Genomic DNA, 18834 nt, shown 5'->3' on the forward strand with positions numbered 1-18834 from the left:
CACTGTAAAGCATGGAGGAGGAGGTGTTATGTTGTGGGGGTGCTTTGCTGGTGACACTGTTATTTATTTAGAATTCAATGCACACTTAACCAGCATGGCTACCACAGCATTCTGCAGCGATACACCATCCCATCTGGTTTAGGCTTAGTGGGACTATCATTTGTTTTCAACAGGACAATGACCCCACACTACCTCCAGGCTGTGTAAGGGCTATTTTACCAAGAAAGAGATTCATGGAGTGCTGCATCAGATGACCTGGCCTCCACAATCCCTCGACCTCAACCAAATTGAGTTGGTTTGGGATGAGTCGGACCGCAGAGGGAAGTAAAAGCAGCCAACAAGTGCTCAGCATATGTGGGAACTCCTTCAAGACGATTGGAAAAGCATTCCAGGTGAAGCTGGTTGAGAGAATGCCAAGAGTGTGCAAAGCTGTCATCAAGGCAAAGTGTGTCTATTTGAAGAATCTCAAATATAAAACATATTTGGATTTGTTTAACACTTTTTTGGTTACTACATGATTCCATATGTGTTATTTCATAGTTTTGATGTCTTCACTATTATTCTATAAAATTGTAAAATAAAAATAAAATAAAAACCTTGAATGAGTAGGTGTTCTAAAACATTTGACCGGTAGTGTATTTTTATAGAAGAAACCAATTTTTATTCAAATAAATTTGATTTAACAAGTAATATTTGTTTCAGAATTATAGGGGTCAAAATTGACACCTGTTTTCAATACCTTTCCTTGTGAGGATAGACTGATACAGCCTTTTTCTAGAAGAAAATTTCAGATTGGAGAACGCATTGGGAGGGCTCTTTGACCATTGCTCCATACAGAATCTTTCCAGATCTTTGATATACATAGTCTGCCTTTTTGGACTGCCCTCTTCATTTCAAACCCCAGGTTTTGAATGGGGTTCGAAGTCCAGAGACAGATAGGCATTGCAAACTGTTGATTTTGTGGTCAATTATTATTTCATTGTAGATGTTAATGTGTGCTTGGGGTTATTGCCTTGTTGGAAGATACACTTGCGGCCAAGTCTCAGCCTCCTGCCAGAGGCAACCATGATTTTGGCAAAAATGTCCTAGTACTGGGTAAAGTATATATTTTTATTTTACCTGTATTTAACTAGGCAAGTCAGTTAAGAACAAATTCTTATTTTCAATGACTGCCTTGTTCAGGGGCAGAACGACAGATTTGTACCTTGTCAGCTCGGGGATTCGAACTTACAACCTTTCGGTTACTAGCCCAACGCTCTAACCAATATGGTATTCGTCACCGCTCCTTTTGTATCTGGACATGCCCACTATTTCACCTGTGCGAACACCCGTTTGTCACCTGTCCCCAAGACCGGCCTTCATAGCTGGAGTTTTTATTTTTTACCTAACCGTACAAACGCTACGTCCCTGTAACCACGCCCCCCGTCAAACACGGTCTCAAATAGAAATAAGGTGAGACTAAGTAATTAGATACGTATTAAATCGTTTTTCAATACAAATGTAACACAATAAAGTAAAATTATATTAAAACCTAAATGTTCCTACGTTTCGGTTTTCTTTAGAAGAATACGGAAACGACGACGTCCCCTATTAGCTGAAGTGGTATCGCCTAATATACCACTTACCAGCGGCTAGGGTAAGACTCGAAGGATATCGTTTCACCGAGGCGACAGCGGGAAAAAAAGAGAGCTGAATGTTGTTGTAAACACAACATTAACAAGCTATATTATAAACACTTTTGTTGTAAATAAAGCAGTACATTTGTGTTACCGTTATATATTTAGCTTACGATGTCTACTCCGGCAAGAAGACGATTGATGAGAGATTTTAAACGGTGAGATGAACATTTTTCACGGATGGTGTTATTGATGTCTGAAGAAGCTAACTAGCAAAGCTAGTCAGCGAAGGTTACCAAGCTAGCTAGCAAACGTTAACTAGAAAATCACACAGCCGTGTCTTTCCTGACATTTTGGGGTTTATCTAGTTTACAATTCTCAAATGTGTAATGTTGCGTTTGAAAATAGCTCATGCCGAGAAAGTCGTTTTACTCTAAAACAGTCAGCTACGTTATTTAGCTTTCCAGCCAATACTTGGCTACAGATTAGCTAGCGAAGAAAACAATTTGCTCTCCCAATGCGAGTCACCATAGCTCACTCGCAAGCGAAACTGGGTTAGATTAACAATACGTCATACATAAGATTACTCAAATTGGTTTTGCGATATCCCGTGTTTATATGCATAACGTTAACCGTTACGGTTTGTGACTGACGTTTAGCTTCTTCGAGGTTTCTTCTATGGTATATTGGCGAACACACAATTGAATGTGCATCCCGCCACAATGCGGGTGGAAACAGGATTCCACCCAAAAAGTGAACAAACTACCAAAAGAAAATAAACACATTTTCTGTAAAAAATAAATAGAACAGATCTGTTCCCAAGGGGAACCTGTGAGGGCGGGTCTTCCGGTGCCAGTACCCCATGCAAGTTTTCAGATGTCGAGCCTTAAGTCCAAACACTTGAAAAATTGCCAAATCTTTTACATCCTTACACTCAGGTGAAAGCTCTTACTGCGTATCTTACATAACCAAGCTTCACATGTGTAGGTAATTGCTCTTTATCAACAAAAAAAACAGGCCCGACAGACGTTCTTCTTGTTCCCCATTCACCCAGCGGATCAGACACTGCATCAACCACACCAGGAATTAAATTCAGGTATTTCACCTGAACATCCGTCGTCACCCCTGAGATGACTCGTTTGAAGGGTGCTCTACTCCGAAGTTCAAAACACAAAACTTCTGTTGTCCTGATTCTTTTTAGGCCCACAGCAATCTTCCTCTGCTCTTCAGAAATACAATTAATCAAAATAAAACCACTACTGGTCACTCTTACTTTTCCAAGTGCATACTTCACCATTTGACACCTCAAATGGGTTTCCCACATATGCATCCTTACTAAACAAATGCATCCCAACAAGAAGCGATTCATTATCATTCACACACGTATCCTCCAATCCAATTTTAGACAATTTCCTTTTCGGTCCAGTTTTCAATACTACTGTTGTCCATTCGGAACATTTGTCTTCACCAAATTTGCCTAACATGCTGCTCGATTCGAACTCAGCATCCACTTCGCCATCTTCCCACTTACGTTCCTTCTTTGAGGTTTATTGGCAGACCACACTCATAAGGTGTATAACCACCACCTACTGTACAGGGTAGAACGTTGAGCTAGCTAAGTAGCATTAACACTTTTATGGGCTTCTGCATTGGTTGATAATATTGCAAGTAAGAGTGAGTTCACTAATGTGTCGATTTGTAAAATAACTATCAGTTTGAAAATTGGGTTAATAAGTATATATTAGCTAGGTAGCAAGCAATTTGACACGTGGAACTAAAGTTGTTTTTCTCGGGCCCCATAGGTTACAAGAAGACCCTCCGGCTGGCGTCAGTGGTGCCCCTTCCGAAAACAACATAATGGTGTGGAATGCAGTCATATTCGGGTAAGATGGCGAAGCGCAACCGGTCAGATGTGCACATTCAGACTGTCACAGATTTTCTGTGCAGTATTATTTATAACCCCATGCTCCGGCAGCAAATATTGCAGAGTTAGGGTTCAGAAATAGCCTTCTGTCTTGGTAGTTTCAAATCAAATTTTATTGGTCACATCCCCCGAAAACAACAGCCGTAGACTTTACCGTGAAGTACTTATGAGCCCATTCCCAACAATGCGGCGTTAAAAAGTAAATAGTAATACAATAAAATAGAAATTGAGACAGTACAGAGGGTASTGCGAATGGCCCAGTACATCACTGGGGCCAAACTTCCTGCCATCCAGGACCTCTATACTAGAGGTCGACCGATTTATGATTTTTCAATGCCGATACCGATTATTGGTGGACCAAAAAATCAGATACCGATTAATCGGCCGATTTTTATATATATATTTGTAATAATGACAATTACAACAATACTGAATGAACAATGAACCCTTTTATTTTAACTTAATATAATACATAAATAAAATCAATTTAGTCTCAAATAAATAATGCAAAGAGAAGAAATTAAAGTAAAAGTGCAATATGTGCCATGTAAAAAAAGCTAACGTTTAAGTTCCTTGCTCAGAACATGAGAACATATGAAAGCTGTTGGTTCAATATTACCAGTTCTTCAATATTCCCAGTTAAGAAGTTTTAGGTTGTAGTTATTATAGGAATTATGAAGCGTCGACTATTTCTCTCTATACCGTTTGTATTTCATATACCTTTGACTATTGGATGTTCTTATAGGCACTTTAGTATTGCCAGCCTAATCTCGGCAGTTCATAGGCTTGAAGTCATAAACAGCGCTGTGCTTCAAGCATTGCTAAGAGTTGCCTGCAAATGCAGTAAAGTGCTGTTTGAATGAATGCTTACGAGCCTGCTGCTGCCTACCACCGCTCAGTCAGACTGCTCTATCAAATCATAGACTTAATTATAATATAATAAACACACAGAAATATGAGCCTTTGGTCATTAATATGGTCAAATCCAGAAACGATCATTTCGAAAACAAAACATTTATTCTTTCAGTATAATACGGAACCGTTCCGTGTTTTATCTAACGGGTGGCATCCCTACATCTAAATATTGCTGTTACATTGCACAACCTTTAATGTAATGTCATAATTATGTACGATTCTGTCAAAATAATGATGGTCTTTGTTAGAAAGAAATGGTCTTCACACAGTTCGCAATGAGCCAGGCGGCGCAAACTGCTGCATATACCCTGACTCTGCTTACACTGAACGCAAGAGAAGTGACACAATTTCCCTAGTTAAAAGAAATTCATGTTAGCAGGCAATATTAACTAAATATGCAGGTTTAAAAAATATATACTTGTGTATTGATTTTAAGAAAGGCATTGATGTTTATGGTTAGGTACATTGGTGCAACGACAGTGTTTTTTTGCGAATGCGTTTGTTAAATAATCACCCGTTTGGCGAAGTAGGCTGTGATTCGATGATAAATGAACAGGCACCGCATTGATTATATGCAACGCAGGACAAGCTAGATAACTACACATGGTTGATGATATTACTAGTTTAACTAGTGATTATGTGAAGATTGATTGCTTTTTATGAGATACGTTTAATGCTAGCTAGCAACTTACCTTTGCTCCTTGCTGCACTCGCGTAACAGGTGGTCAGCCTGCCACGCAGTTTCCTCGTGGAGTGCAATGTGATCGGCCATAATCGGCATCCAAAAATGAAGATTACCGATTGTTATGAAAACTTGAAATCGGCCCTAATTAATCGGCCATGCCGAATAATCGGTCGACCTCTAGTGTGGAGTGCAATAGAGATTGTATCATCTGTGGATCTGTTTGTGCGTTATGGGAATTTGAGTGGGTACAGGGTGGCTAGGGTGATGGTGTTGATGTGAGCCATGACCAGCATTTCATGGCTACGGGGCGATAGTCATTTAGACGGTTACCTTGGCATTCTTGGGTACAGGGACTATGGTGGTCTTGAAATGTGTAGGTATTACCGACTGGATCATGGAGAGGTTGAACATGTCATTGAAGACACTTGCCAGCTGGTCAGCGTAGTTATTGGGAATTCTGAGATCAAGGTCATTTCAATACCTTTCTGGGCCAATGATACCAAAAATGTGACGTGATTCATCTGCTCATCACAATGTTCCTCCTTCATCTGTTAACTTATTTACGGGGAAATGACACATGCATATATTTCACACATACAGAGAAAACGTTTAAACATATTTATTTCCCTTTACAGCCCAGAAGGGACACCTTTTGAGGACGGTGAGTACAGCACTGTGCACCCCATTCTTTGTGTTTGCATACTCTATGGAGCTGAGGGTTGTGTGTGACGTAATTGTTGATTTGATCAATTTCACATAAAGTAGGCTAAAGCAGTCAATCATCAACTTCCTGTTTTATCTACCGGCAGTGTTACAGATAATGCAACACCTGTAAATGCTAAGTTTTCTAACATTCTTTGTTGCATGATAGTATGAACTAGAGTGATATGAACTAGAGCCATGGTTCTAATTAATCTCCCCCCCCTCCCATCTTTTATGTTCCAGGCACGTTTAAGCTTACTGTTGAGTTCACAGAAGAATACCCTAACAAACCCCCCACAGTACGATTTGTGTCAAAGATGTTTCATCCAAATGGTATGTTGTCATAACGACAGTAGCAAAACAGCCTGATTATAGTTAGTATTACCTGCAAAGGTTAATGGTATTTTAACCGTTCCGTTTTATTTACAGTGTATGCAGATGGCAGTATATGTCTAGACATTCTGCAGAATCGATGGAGTCCAACCTATGATGTTTCATCCATTCTTACCTCTATTCAGGTAGGCAAATATATCTTGTTTTCCATAATACATTTTATATGCCATGTATCCTCCCTTCCCCGTCAACATTTAGTCCTACTGTGACAAAGCAGAGATTATAAAACACAACAGATGTTAGACTTCCCATACTGAACATCCTGAAGTGTCATGGTGCATGCCCACTTTTATGTCTTGCTCTCTGTGCTGTAGAAAGCCTGTCTCGTCTACTCAGTTGGCTCATTATTCATCACCTCGCTCCGTTCCCTTCTTCCAGTCTCTGCTAGATGAACCAAACCCCAACAGTCCAGCAAACAGTCAGGCGGCCCAGCTTTACCAAGAAAACAAGAGGGAGTACGAGAAGCGTGTGTCGGCCATTGTAGAACAGAGCTGGAGGGACAGTTGACCACATCCTCTCCCTTCTGGCCTCCTCTATCCCCAGCGCTGAGCTGTGTGTGATGCGAGTTTGAGGAGTAATCTTAATTTAGATTTTTTTTGTTTCTTCCATTTTACTTTTACATATTTATGCACTTTACCTGTCCCTTGTTGAAAATGTTTTTTTCCTGACACGCTTGGAGTGGAGTTTTCGTTATTTTTTTCTATTTCTCCCTCCTGTTTTGGCTTATCAGGGGACTTATGTGCTGAATCTTGTTTTTGTCGCCACCGTCTTCAATTGAGGACAATTTTTGGACGTCAATTACCTGCCTCCTCCCTTCCCACACTGAAATAAATGAGTTGGACTGATGTGTAATGTTTGGAAGAAATATTCTATTAACCATGTTAACCTGCTTGTAGGTCCTTTCTTTTGTGTGCTCCCCTTACCCTTTAATACATAAGCTCATTTTACAAAGCAGCATCTGAGCTATCAAGCTCATTACCTTTCTTTGGAAAATTGTTGTGTGTGTTTATCCTTAAACAACCTGATTCAGAACTAGACCCACATGCTTAACCCATGTCTTTGCTGTGTTGTGAGCTCTGTTACATGCATGACAGTGATAGTGCGTTCTTGTTCTCTGTTCAGTAAGTACTCGTATATAGAACATACATCCTGATTGTACAGATTTTGCACTGGTTGTCCATGTCACTTTTTCAGCAATTGTAAATAAGTCGTCAAAGCTACCTTTACTATGACAGTAGTACTGCGTTTCTCCTGGCTGGTTAACCATGTGCTCCCTACTGTAGTCATCAATCACCTATATTTAGCTTTCGCTATCTGGTAAATACTGTGAAATCGGTGATCTCTTGCAATGCTAGCACTGAGAAACTAGCTGCCCACTTCCATCAGTTAGTCAATGCCTCTGCCGCATTGACATTGGACACCAACTTAATGAGAATATGGTTTATTGGTAAGGAACTCTTTAAACATCAAACTAATCGCAGACATGGCATGATGGTGTACACATACCACGTGAGTTGTTCCTTTGCTATTTTTGACAGACAGTAAGCACAGACTAGGGACCAAAGGATTTCATAATATACATGCCAAGGCCTTCAAGAATACTACCATTGGACCAGACACAATGGGCTCCAGCCCAAGATGCATTTAAATACTATTTTCACTGGTGTCACAAGTGACTGTCCTCACAACTACAGGCCCCAGGCATCATCAATTTAACCATCTGTCAACAATAACTTGCTGCTAGGGCAGCCCTATTACTAATGGCACTTATAACAAACAGCAGTCACATCCCATGGTAAATACAGGCGATGCAAAGACAATTCAACATAGGAATCACATTGCATTCATATCTGTAAGCCACCTTGTAATATAGTGCATGTCTAAAATGAATTTTAGCACGCAATCTTGGTTAAAATGTTTTATTTGTTCGAAGCAATATGGCTAGTATGGTTGCATGCAAGATACACTAGCGTCAACAATCATCTGTATTACATATCTGCTCTAAACCAGTGGTTCTGAACTAGGATGTCCATCTTACAGTACAGCCTTTACTAAAATGACATGTCCCTCTTTCTAATTCTTCATTTGTTTTTTTTAACCCCTTTTCTCCCCAATTTTGTGATATCCAATTGGTAGCTAGAGTTTTGTTCCATCGCTGCAATTCCCGTACGGACTCGGGAGAGGCGAAGGTTGAGAGCCATGCTTCCTCCGAAACACGACCCTGCCAAGCCGCACTGCTTCTTGACACACTGCTCGCTTAACCTGGAAGCCAGCCGCACCATTGTGTCGGAGGAAACACCGTACTAGCGACACGATTCAGCATGCATACGCCCTTCCCGCCACAAAGTGTCGCTAGAGCGTGATAGGACACCCCGGCCGGCCAAGGCCTCCCCTAACCCGGAGACGCTGGGACAAGTGTGTGCCGCTTCATGGGTCGGCCGGCTGCGACACAGCCTGGGATTGAACCCGGGTCTGTAGTGACGCCTCAGTGCCTTAGACTGAAGCGCCACTCGGGAGGCCCCAATTCTTCATTTTCAAACAGCATTGATACTAATTGGGAGTAGAAAAATACAATAACAAAAAAACATGACCACAAACAACGTTCACTGGGCCAGGTAGAGCAGCTACCTGTTGTAGGCCCTCTCCTTCTTCACCCTCTCCAGGGCCTTGTCCATGGTCTTCTCATTCTCACCCCTGCATTTGGGGCAGAACCACTTCCCCTTGGGCTTGTGATGCAGCCCCACACAGGAGAAGTGGAACCACTCGATGGGACACTCGTCGTTATCACAGCCAATCATCTCGCCGTAAGACACCTGTTCACACAGGCAGTAGGTGGGCTCATCTGGGTCGATGGGCAGGTCTGGGGGTGACACCTCCCTCTCTGACTTGCCCTTTGACCTCTTCTTCTTCTTGGACGATGACATTTTGGCCCTCTTTTCCCTGGCTGCCCCCATGCCCGCCTCATCACCATGATCCATGCCTCCATAGCTCTCCCGGTTCTCTCCGTTCTTCTGCCGCCGCGAACGTTTCCCGACAGACTTTTCCCCTCCACCGACTGAGCCTGGCGTTACCTCGTCACGCCTCTTGTCGTGGTGACCCGCTTTGCCCGGTGTGGTTGTCACTGCCGACGTTGACATCATGGAGGCTGCAGTCGTCATCAAAGCAGTTGATGTGGGTACATGGATCTCTGGGATCTCCTGGGAGGCATGGAGGAGCTCAGAATGCCAGTCCACCTGTCGGCTACGGTTCTCCACCAACTCCACCTGGAACAGTAGGACAGTACAGGGTTTATTATACACTGCTCAAAAAAATAAAGGGAACACTTAAACAACACAATGTAACTCCAAGTCAATCACACTTCTGTGAAATCAAACTGTCCACTTAGGAAGCAACACTGATTGACAATAAATTTCACATGCTGTTGTGCAAATGGAATAGACAAAAAGGTGGAAATTATAGGCAATTAGCAAGACACCCCCAAAAAAGGAGTGATTCTGCAGGTGGTGACCACAGACCACTTCTCAGTTCCTATGCTTCCTGGCTGATGTTTTGGTCACTTTTGAATGCTGGCGGTGCTCTCACTCTAGTGGTAGCATGAGACGGAGTCTACAACCCACACAAGTGGCCAGGTAGTGCAGTTCATCCAGGATGGCACATCAATGCGAGCTGTGGCAAAAAGGTTTGCTGTGTCTGTCAGCGTAGTGTCCAGAGCATGGAGGCGTACCAGGAGACAGGCCAGTACATCAGGAGACGTGGAGGAGGCCGTAGGAGGGCAAACAACCCAGCAGCAGGACCGCTACCTCCGCCTTTGTGCAAGGAGGTGCACTGCCAGAGCCCTGCAAAATGACCTCCAGCAGGCCACAAATGTGCATGTGTCTGCTCAAACGGTCAGAAACAGACTCCATGAGGGTGGTATGAGGGCCCGACGTCCACAGGTGGGGGTTGTGCTTACAGCCCAAACACCGTGCAGGACTTGGCATTTGCCAGAGAACACCAAGATTGGCCAACATTCGCCACTGGTGCCCTGTGCTCTTCACAGATGAAAGCAGGGTTCACTGAGCACATGAGCACATGTGACAGACGTGACAGAGTCTGGAGACGCCGTGGAGAACGTTCTGCTGCCTGCAACATCCTCCAGCATCGACCGGTTTGGCGATGGGTCAGTCATGGTGTGGGTGGCATCTTTGTGTGGGCCGCACAGCCCTCCATGTGCTCGCCAGAGGTAGCCTGACTGCCATTAGATACCGAGATTGAGATCCTCAGACCCCTTGTGATACCATATGCTGACACATGCACATTTTGTGGCCTGCTGGAGGTCATTTTGCAGGGCTCTGGCAGTGCACCTCCTTGCACAAAGGCGGAGGTAGCGGTCCTGCTGCTGGGTTGTTGCCCTCCTACGGCCTCCTCCACGTCCCTGATGTACTGGCCTGTCTCCTGGTAGCGCCTCCATTGGCTCTGGACACACGCTGACAACACAGCAAACCTTTTTGCCACAGCTCGCATTGATGTGCCATCCTGGATGAACTGCACTACCTGAGCCACTTGTGTGGGTTGTAGACTCCGTCTCATGCTACCACTAGAGTGAGAGCACCGCCAGCATTCAAAAGTGACCAAAAACATCAGCCAGGAAGCATAGGAACTGAGAAGTGGTCTGTGGTCACCACCTGCAGAATCACTCCTTTTTTTGGGGTGTTCTTGCTAATTGCCTATAATTTCCACCTTTTGTCTATTCCATTTGCACAACAGCATGCGTGAAATTTATTGTCAATCAGTGTTGCTTCCTAAGTGGACAGTTTGATTTCACAGAAGGTGTGATTGACTTGGAGTTACATTGTGTTGTTTAAGTGTTCCCTTTATTTTTTTGAGCAGTGTATATACTGTGGGTTGTGATCAGTGGGGTGACATAGGTTAGTCAAGGAGAGTGACCAATGTGGGGCTACCTCATCTATATATTATTGTTATTTTAAAGCTGGACAGTCATTCAGCAAAGTATACAGGCAGCCGCCACATTTACCCACCATCTGCCCAGCAATCTGGATCTTCTCATCTCCTAGCTCCTGGCTGCTGATGAGAGCTCTCTGGATGGACAGCTGCATTCTGCGCCGCTGGAGAGGGTCGGACTCCTGACGGTAGCGCTCATAAGCATCATCCAGCTCATGCAGGACATCTGAGAAAAACATTATGCAAGCCTAGTTAAATAATGTTTTTTTTTTTTAAATGTAACAAACATGGCACATTAGTAAAGTGGAAAACAATAGTTTTACTGTAGCTAGCTAAATACATGTACATACTTTGGAACAAATCTAGTTCATAACTAAGTGACAAAATGTGAATAAAGGGTATCTACTATTCCAACTACATTACTGATGCACAAGCTGGTATAGCTRAATGCCAGCAGTAGCCAGGTGCTTGCTACCTACTAAGTTACTGTAGCTAACGTCAAATAGCTGGGCTAACAGTTTCGCTAGCTAACGATAGCTAGCTACATTATGATTAGAGCTATGTATATAGATTGTCGTTGGATGAAATGTGAACAAATTTCCTTGGTATTTGGCGTCAATTTCTTTCATGAGAGACACGCTCCTCTGTAGGTCGAATGGCAGTGATTCGACCAAGTCCAAATATTCTTCCACATAATTTGTAACGACGTGGACCGGGTCACCGTTTGCCGGATTTAGCATGTTCTTCTGTCGAAGTCCAGACAAAGCTGTCCACAACAAAATAAGAGATATTTGTTACACAGAACATCCGAAACTCATAATCCTAAAGATATGCGTTGAACTTTTATTAAAAAAATATGTATCTAGCAAACTCCCTGAGCTTACTTTTGACACGCTGACGTTACTACTGTTAGCTCGTTTATGGGAAAGCTAGGTAAGCTAACAGCCTAGAAGCGAACTAACGTTAACTAAGCTAGCAGTGACGTTAGCCTTCAAACTAATTGTCTAAACACGAAAATTAAGCTACGCAACTAGCGAGCAATTCTTACTCACCAGCAACTTTATATTTGCCGTTTAATGAACTTCTTACAATGTATTCAATCCAACTGGAGAATCTTGTAACTCAACTATGTATTGATTGCGTCTGGTCCAACGTGGAGAACTGTACGTTTGTATGCGCATGCGCAACGTATCAGCAACAAATCTGCCATTGGTAATTTTCTTCAGTGAGTGAAGATACTTTAGGCAGTCGTTTTAATACATTTAATTAGTAGTGATGCAGATCTAGTGAAAATGGTCCATGCTTGATGTTACAGTTGCACATGTTCGTACTGTTTGAGCAAGACAGTTATAGACCAACTCTCTGCAACACTGTTAAGGAGATAGAAGACTGAAAAAGCGACCGATGAAGAGTAAAGACAGAACAAATAAGTGAACTCCAACATTTTAATATAGGGTGGTTGACAAAAACAGGAGACAACACCATATGTCACTAAGATTATATTATTCATGACAGTAAAGTCATTTATGGAATATGATTAACTGTCTGGAAACAAATCACAGATTCTAAATTGTATTCTCTAACTTTCACCAGGTATTGCTCAGTGTGTTACAGTATGTGTACATTGGGTAGTCTGATATTAAGGTGTGTAATCTCAGCTCACCCTCATGTGCCCCATTAATTATGAAGTGCTGGCTTTCACACTTTTTTGAATAGCAAAGGAGACACTAAGAAAATAACAGACTCCAGTGTAAAGGAAATATTGCATTGTCATTTTTTGTTTCAATGGGTCCAGTGTAAGAGAGACAACATAGCCAAAATGTATTTATCAATGTAAAAAAATCGTCAAGGTCTATAACTTATTGAGCACCAATAAACTACGAGTCATACCAGTGGGAAATAGTGGTTAATTAATGCATTTTTTTTTAAATTTATTTAGTTTTTTCACTAAAGTACTGCACTGGGCCTTTACTAGTCCGCATTAGCGAACTGAGATAGCCTTCTGTAGTGCGGGCCAAAAAAAGAGCAGCACCCTCAAACATCTTCCTGCGGCTATGCTAGAAGTGGTTTCATATGTTGGAGTCAGTCTTTTTTGTGTGAATTATTTCTTATTAACTCAATCCGATCGAGGGTTGTCAACTATGCAGCTTTTGAAAGGCAATGTTACCGCGTTTGTGAATATTGCATTTATGGTAAAACGATGCAAATGTTGACTCAATCGGAAACTACCTCTGAGGTAAAGACTAGCTACATTGATAGTTGGGCTCTTTGGCCCAATGTCAAAGAAGATAATGGATATTCAGGATTCCCATGGAAGAAAGTGTTTGTGTTTATGAATGTAATACTTTATGTATACATGTACAGTACACTACATGACCAAAAGTATGTGGACACCTGTTCGTCAAACTGAAATTTGGTGAACTGACTTGTTGGGAGGGTGGCATCCTATGACAGTGCCACGCACTTCAGTAAGGCTATTCTACTGCCAATGTTGGTCTATGGAGATTGCATGGCTGTGTGCTCGATTTGCATGGCTGTGTGCTCGAACGGTGTTGCTGAAATAGCCGAATTCACTMATTTGAAGGGTTGTCCACTTACTTTTGTATATATAGTGTATGTGAGTGTATCTTGGACTCTGCTCCTATAGACTGTTCTCAGCTCTCAAATAGTTTTTTGAAGGCAGAGCTGATCTCCTGGATCATGTCTGTGGTGGTGGTGGCTCGGCCATGTTTGTGAAAGGCCTGTCTGTTACACTGTCTGGTCAGAGAACAGGCCCCGAAAGCTGCCACCACTGATGGGTTCACACTTAGGCAGAAGAAGAGATTGGAGAATACATAAGTTAGATCAATGACGAATACACTATAAAATTACACCAACTAGGTTACATATCCTACAAAACATAAAAAAACTTTTCAGGAAATGGAAAATATTGCTTTCGTTTACAATTTCAAAACCTCAGAAGCTATTCTGAATAAATGTTCTTGGTCCTAGAGTCAAATGTTCAGAGCACATTGATGAAAGTTACTGCTTTCAATACATGAAAATTGAATGACGAGGTTTTTCATCAGACAGCGACGATATGTTATCATAAAGCTATATTCATTTTGGTCGTGTCAGTGTTTAATCACAAAATGATGAGATGAATATGGTACCTTTTGGTCATGTCTTCTGAGGAGGCGTATGCCCAGTGTGCCAGCACTCCCAGAGAGCCAGATAGGAGGTCTCCTTGCCCCCCACACCGCCGCCCGCTGCCCTCCTGTCTGCACAAGATCACTGGACACCACAGAAACACAGTCAGATTTTTACAGGACTATTTGTGAGTGTAGCACTTACTGAGTGTAGCTGTGTGTGTTTGTAACACTAACCCTTGTTACCGTCGGTGATTAGGTCTTCCTCCCCCTTGAGCACCACGGTCAGGTTGCCCATGGCAACACTGAGCTCCATGGCACTCCTCTGATGGTCACTGCTATCCAGAGGCTCATGGTGCTGAAAACACAGAGGGTTAATAATGAACGAACACACACACACACACACACACACACACACTGCGCTAGCACTGGCAGACTCACCATAGCCTCATATAACCGGGTGAACTCCATGTAGTTGGGAGTCAGGATGCCCTTCTGGTACCCTTGGATGACTGATGGCTGCTGAGCAACCAGCCACAGCCCATCCTATTGGTGGAACACACACAATCACTGAACATCCTTGTAATATATAAATATATTGGACATTTATATATATATATATTTTTTTTAAATGTACCAAAGCAAAAATTGGTTATGTGTACAGTACTTACTGCATCAATAACTATAGGGATATCTCTTGCTTTGGACTTCTCAATTACTTCCTAAAGAAAAAGACTGATAAGAACATTGGTAATATCATGTGGACTGTCTAATCTAAAATTGACTGTGTGTGTGTTGTATATATATATATATATATAATTATTATATATATAATATATATATATATATATATATATATATATATATATATTCAGTGCCCCACGTGCCTTGGCGTTTTTCAGCAGTTTGTCGTCTCTGCCTAGCCCCGGTCCCACCACCAGGCTATGGAGTCTGGGGAGCCATTTCTCTATCTCCTCCACTGCATTGGGGCTGTCCCTATGTACACAGTTATCATCAACATCATATACACACTGTTTACAAACACTGAGTGTACAAAACATTAGGAACATCTGCCATTTCAATGACATAGCTTTCACCGGGATTCACCTGGTCAGTCTATGATCCCTTACTGATGTCACTTGTTAAATCGACTTCAATCAGTGTAGATTAAGGAGGGAGAAAGGCCAAGCACACCGGTTTGAGGGTGTTAAGAACTGCAATGTTGCTGGGTGTTTCACGCTCAACAGTTTCCCCTCTATCAAGAATGGACAACCACCCAAAGAACATCCAGCAAACTTGACACAACTGTGGGAAGCATTGGAGCCAACATGGGCCAGCATTCCTGTGGAACACTTTTGACACCTTGTAGAGTCCATGCCCAGACGAATTGAGGCTGTTCTAAGGGCAAAAGGGGGTGCCACTCAATATTAGGAAGGTGTATACATTGGCTTGTCAGTGTATACATTGGCTTCTAAGACGTAACTTACAGCACAGGATGAACTATGAGCTCCGGACTGTAGGATTTGATCACTATCGCTGCGTCTTTAGTGCAGAACACGTGTGACAGGTCGGCCCCCTAAGAAGTGACAGAGGTTTTGTCATCATATCAATGTCTCCAGCAGAGAACAAATTACACAGAACCAAGAAAGCTACTGTGTGCTTACCACTTTCAATGCAGAAATAGCAGCAAAGTACGGAGCTCCTGTATACCTTACCATGACAAGAACAATTGTCAGCAGGAAGAATGGATGGAATGAAAGGACACAAAGAAGAGGAGAAAAAATTGTAAATTACTTTGGTTACCTCACACAATATTGGTATAAGGCAGAAAACCTTCATTTAGAGATCAAAGTTGATGGTGGAATTGGGTTGGGTCACTTGGGTGACTTACTCTTGACATCCCCCAATAATCCCAATCCGCCCGTCTTGGCCTTTGTGCTTTTTAGATGTCAATGGAGGGACTATATTTTTCACCAGTGGAAGGATATCATCCATGCCTGTGTGTGCGGCTGTTCCAAGGGAGAAGGAGCGCTCGATGACTGAGAAAGAAAAGAGAGAAGTATTCAGAGTTCTCCTTAAAATGTGTAGCTTCCCTGCGCTAGCTGCTTGTGTGTTGTGTGTGCTTTTAGGCTTAGACATCTTTGTGCGTCTGTTCCCGCATTATTCAGTTCTGTTTGACCTGCTTTTCGACAGGCAGTCTCACCAGGGCTGGCCATTGCTCAAACACGGGCCAACTGAGTGAGAGAAGTGAATACCTAAAGTCTGAGAACCTGCGTTGGACTGTGGCTGAGTGTGGTAGCTGGGCCACTCAGCCTGGGATTGGGGCGAGCGGACTCGGAGGTGACACGACCGACCACGCGTCATATGGCTGGAGGCGGACATCGGCACACTGGGCTGCATGGTAGACTCCATGGTATTCCGAGCAGGCGGCATTGCTGTGGTTGCGGTTGCTGTGGCGACAGGGTTTCTGGTGGCGATGCTGGAGAACATCTGTCCCAACACCTGGAGCATGTGGAGCTCGCGGGCATGTTCGGCCTCTCGCCGGCGGTCCTCGACCTGCAGACGCTGCTCCTCCAACTGGTAGAAGCTCTGCTCGGCCTCAGCACTCTGCTCCAGGAATCGCTCCATCAGACTGTCCAGGGGCAGGTCAGCGTGCCGCTTCTTGGGCCGCTTGGGTCGGCTGGAGGACGGCCCACTAGCTGACTGGCTGCTGCTGGTCTGTCTGACTGTGGTGCCTGTGGAGGAAAGTGGATTAAGGTTTTGAGGGCTGTGACTGTGGTAGTAGCTGCATACAATATGATAACAATGTAAAAACATGTCATATAAATGCTACTTACCATTTCCCACAGTCACAGGGATAGGGATGGGAGGGTATTCCAGCTTCACTTGGGTCTCTGGATAGGAGCATTCCCCTGTGCTCTCCAGGTATGGGTGCTGTGGAGGGTCTGTGTCCTCTTCCTCCTCTGTCCCGTCCATGGTCTCATCCCCCACAGCCCCACTGTCTAGCAGCTCCTGGGGGTCAATCTGGGGACGGCTGCTCAGGATCCTCTCCATGGCATCGTAAAATTTGCAGATCTTGTGGTATTGTCCATTGTTCCTCAGGTTGCCCTCCTTGGCCAGGAGGAACTGCCTTTTCAGGCTTTTGATTCGCACCCTACACTGCTCTGGGGTTCTTTCGAACCCCATCTCTCCCAACCTTCGGGCGACGTCGCGGTAGACATGACTGTTTCTGAAGTTTCCATCCAACGCTGTCTGGATGTCTTGCTCGCCCCAGATGTTAAGCAAGGTTCTGGTCTCGACATCTGACCACAGAAAGCCCCGTGTTGAAATGGCGAGCATAATTAGGTGCGAGTTCAACGTGATTGATATTTTAAAGCATGCAGAAGTTTGAAAACCAAAAAAAGTTAGCTAGCAATTCGGCTAGTGAAATGTCCTAACGTTAGCTATCTAGCTAGCTAGCAACATCCTGCATCAAACCTCGAAGCTCGACATTCCGACTGAGATTGATACCAGGTAACAATTTACCTAGACATGGAAGGCGCACATTCAGCAGCCTGATGTTGAGTTTAAGACAATGCACTTTCATATAATGAAGATTAGTGTGTCCCACAGTCTGCAAAGCTGATTGATTATAGATCCCTACCAGTACACTACAACACAAACGTCAGGGGCAGAATGTGTACTACATCACAGGGATAGACTCCGAGGAGCTCTGCTGGGTCCTAAAGGAACTAAATTAATTCAGTGATTATTGTGATTTATACAATTATAGTGCAAGGGATGTAATGTTAAAGTACAGTATTTGCTGTTTTTACTTTACCTTCCTCGTTTAGATACAGAAGTGATACAACAATCGTCAGTGCAACAGTACTGAGGCAAAAGACAACCATCCAACTTCCATGTTGCATGATTCTGACATGCCCTTGCGAGTCTATTTCGTGCCCCTAGATAAACAGTGGTATTAGAGGTGTCACAGACAGCGCGCACACATTGACAGGTCTTACCTAGGCACGAACTGTGCGTTACTGCTGAAAATAGGATAGAGAGACGCGTCACTGGGATCATGAGAGCTGCTAAAAGAGCCCAAACCAAAACAGGAAGTGGGTTGGCGAGGAGATATGACCAAACTCACCAAAGATTGTTCTATCTGTGATATGACACTGGAATCTGATTGGTTTTTTAAGCTCTTAAAGAAACAGAGGTACATTATGCAATTTAATATAGGGTAAAGTTCACAGATAGACGTCCATTCTAYATAGGAAATTGAATGTCCTATTGAGTTGTAATTTGTTTACGTCATTGAATAGTCGAATGTTACACTTACATTGTTACTAGCAGCTCATCACCTGTCTCGTCTAAATGTTAGCAATAAACATGTTTGCTCGATTTGCTCTCCTGCAGGCAGTGGTGTTCATTTAAAAATATATRTATTTGCCCTCAAGGAGCGCAATGTGAGCTAAATCAAGTGCACCTCATGTATTGAACCTCCCCAAGTGTTTAAATCAACTTCCGGTTTCATCACAACTTTGA

The 18834-nt window shown here is 43.2% G+C and overlaps 3 protein-coding genes across 12 annotated transcripts; 1 reads left to right on the top strand and 2 right to left on the bottom strand.

Annotated features, from left to right (window-relative positions):
* The first annotated feature begins 991 nt into the window (after nucleotides 1-991).
* On the top strand, nucleotides 992-7402 carry ube2al (ubiquitin conjugating enzyme E2 A, like). Of its 3 annotated transcripts, none has more exons than XM_023981270.2 (6): nucleotides 992-1095; nucleotides 3419-3499; nucleotides 5776-5801; nucleotides 6086-6175; nucleotides 6272-6360; nucleotides 6614-7402. In XM_023981270.2, exons 2-6 carry the CDS (start codon nucleotides 3474-3476, stop codon nucleotides 6740-6742), a joined length of 360 nt encoding a protein of 119 aa, XP_023837038.1. In that variant the 5' UTR covers nucleotides 992-1095; nucleotides 3419-3473; the 3' UTR covers nucleotides 6743-7402. The 3 variants fall into 3 exon arrangements, with proteins under 3 accessions (XP_023837038.1, XP_023837037.1, XP_023837039.1); XM_023981269.2 differs by lacking the exon at nucleotides 992-1095 and adding an exon at nucleotides 1443-1834; XM_023981271.2 differs by lacking the exon at nucleotides 992-1095 and adding an exon at nucleotides 2635-2712.
* Nucleotides 7403-8140: 738 nt separating this feature from the next.
* On the bottom strand, nucleotides 8141-12367 carry LOC111959593 (inhibitor of growth protein 1). Of its 4 annotated transcripts, none has more exons than XM_023981265.2 (4): nucleotides 12229-12367; nucleotides 11778-11942; nucleotides 11254-11402; nucleotides 8141-9498 (listed from the first exon to the last, which is right to left on the bottom strand). In XM_023981265.2, the coding sequence occupies exons 2-4, from the start codon at nucleotides 11914-11916 to the stop codon at nucleotides 8860-8862; spliced, it is 927 nt and encodes a 308-aa protein (XP_023837033.1). In that variant the 5' UTR covers nucleotides 11917-11942; nucleotides 12229-12367; the 3' UTR covers nucleotides 8141-8859. The 4 variants fall into 4 exon arrangements, with proteins under 4 accessions (XP_023837033.1, XP_023837034.1, XP_023837035.1 ...); XM_023981266.2 differs by having other exon boundaries at nucleotides 12266-12365; XM_023981267.2 differs by lacking the exon at nucleotides 12229-12367 and adding an exon at nucleotides 12061-12187.
* A 240-nt stretch (nucleotides 12368-12607) lies between these two features.
* Nucleotides 12608-18776, bottom strand: naxd (NAD(P)HX dehydratase). 5 transcript variants are annotated; one of them, XM_023981272.2, is made up of 11 exons: nucleotides 17142-18111; nucleotides 16560-17039; nucleotides 16196-16343; nucleotides 15969-16014; nucleotides 15792-15880; nucleotides 15192-15300; nucleotides 14976-15026; nucleotides 14746-14850; nucleotides 14542-14662; nucleotides 14329-14449; nucleotides 12608-13981 (listed from the first exon to the last, which is right to left on the bottom strand). In XM_023981272.2, exons 1-11 carry the CDS (start codon nucleotides 17641-17643, stop codon nucleotides 13831-13833), a joined length of 1923 nt encoding a protein of 640 aa, XP_023837040.1. In that variant the 5' UTR covers nucleotides 17644-18111; the 3' UTR covers nucleotides 12608-13830. The 5 variants fall into 5 exon arrangements, with proteins under 5 accessions (XP_023837040.1, XP_023837044.1, XP_023837042.1 ...); XM_023981276.2 differs by lacking the exons at nucleotides 16560-17039; nucleotides 17142-18111 and adding an exon at nucleotides 18629-18776; XM_023981274.2 differs by lacking the exons at nucleotides 16560-17039; nucleotides 17142-18111 and adding an exon at nucleotides 18309-18568.
* Between the last annotated feature and the right edge of the window lie 58 nt (nucleotides 18777-18834).

Source organism: Salvelinus sp. IW2-2015, linkage group LG36 (assembly GCF_002910315.2).
Source record: "Salvelinus sp. IW2-2015 linkage group LG36, ASM291031v2, whole genome shotgun sequence".
In the NCBI taxonomy this organism is placed as follows: Eukaryota; Metazoa; Chordata; class Actinopteri; order Salmoniformes; family Salmonidae; genus Salvelinus; species Salvelinus sp. IW2-2015.

What these genes read in the sequence shown, in the direction of transcription:
- ube2al (XM_023981269.2), top strand. Translation starts at nt 1,791, where the DNA reads ATGTCTACTCCGGCAAGAAGACGATTGATGAGAGATTTTAAACG. An exon ending in TGGAATGCAGTCATATTCGG is followed by an intron (nt 3,500 to 5,775) that starts GTAAGATGGCGA and finishes TTCCCTTTACAG; the next exon opens with CCCAGAAGGGACACCTTTTG. An exon ending in CCATTCTTACCTCTATTCAG is followed by an intron (nt 6,361 to 6,613) that starts GTAGGCAAATAT and finishes CCCTTCTTCCAG; the next exon opens with TCTCTGCTAGATGAACCAAA.
- LOC111959593 (XM_023981265.2), bottom strand. Translation starts at nt 11,916, where the DNA reads ATGCTAAATCCGGCAAACGGTGACCCGGTCCACGTCGTTACAAATTAT. An exon ending in AATTGACGCCAAATACCAAG is followed by an intron (nt 11,403 to 11,777) that starts GAAATTTGTTCA and finishes TGTTTTTCTCAG; the next exon opens with ATGTCCTGCATGAGCTGGAT. An exon ending in TCCAGATTGCTGGGCAGATG is followed by an intron (nt 9,499 to 11,253) that starts GTGGGTAAATGT and finishes CTACTGTTCCAG; the next exon opens with GTGGAGTTGGTGGAGAACCG.
- naxd (XM_023981272.2), bottom strand. Translation starts at nt 17,643, where the DNA reads ATGCTCGCCATTTCAACACGGGGCTTTCTGTGGTCAGATGTCGAGACC. An exon ending in CTCATAGTTCATCCTGTGCT is followed by an intron (nt 15,301 to 15,791) that starts GTAAGTTACGTC and finishes CTGTGTACATAG; the next exon opens with GGACAGCCCCAATGCAGTGG. An exon ending in AATCACCGACGGTAACAAGG is followed by an intron (nt 14,450 to 14,541) that starts GTTAGTGTTACA and finishes TGTGGTGTCCAG; the next exon opens with TGATCTTGTGCAGACAGGAG.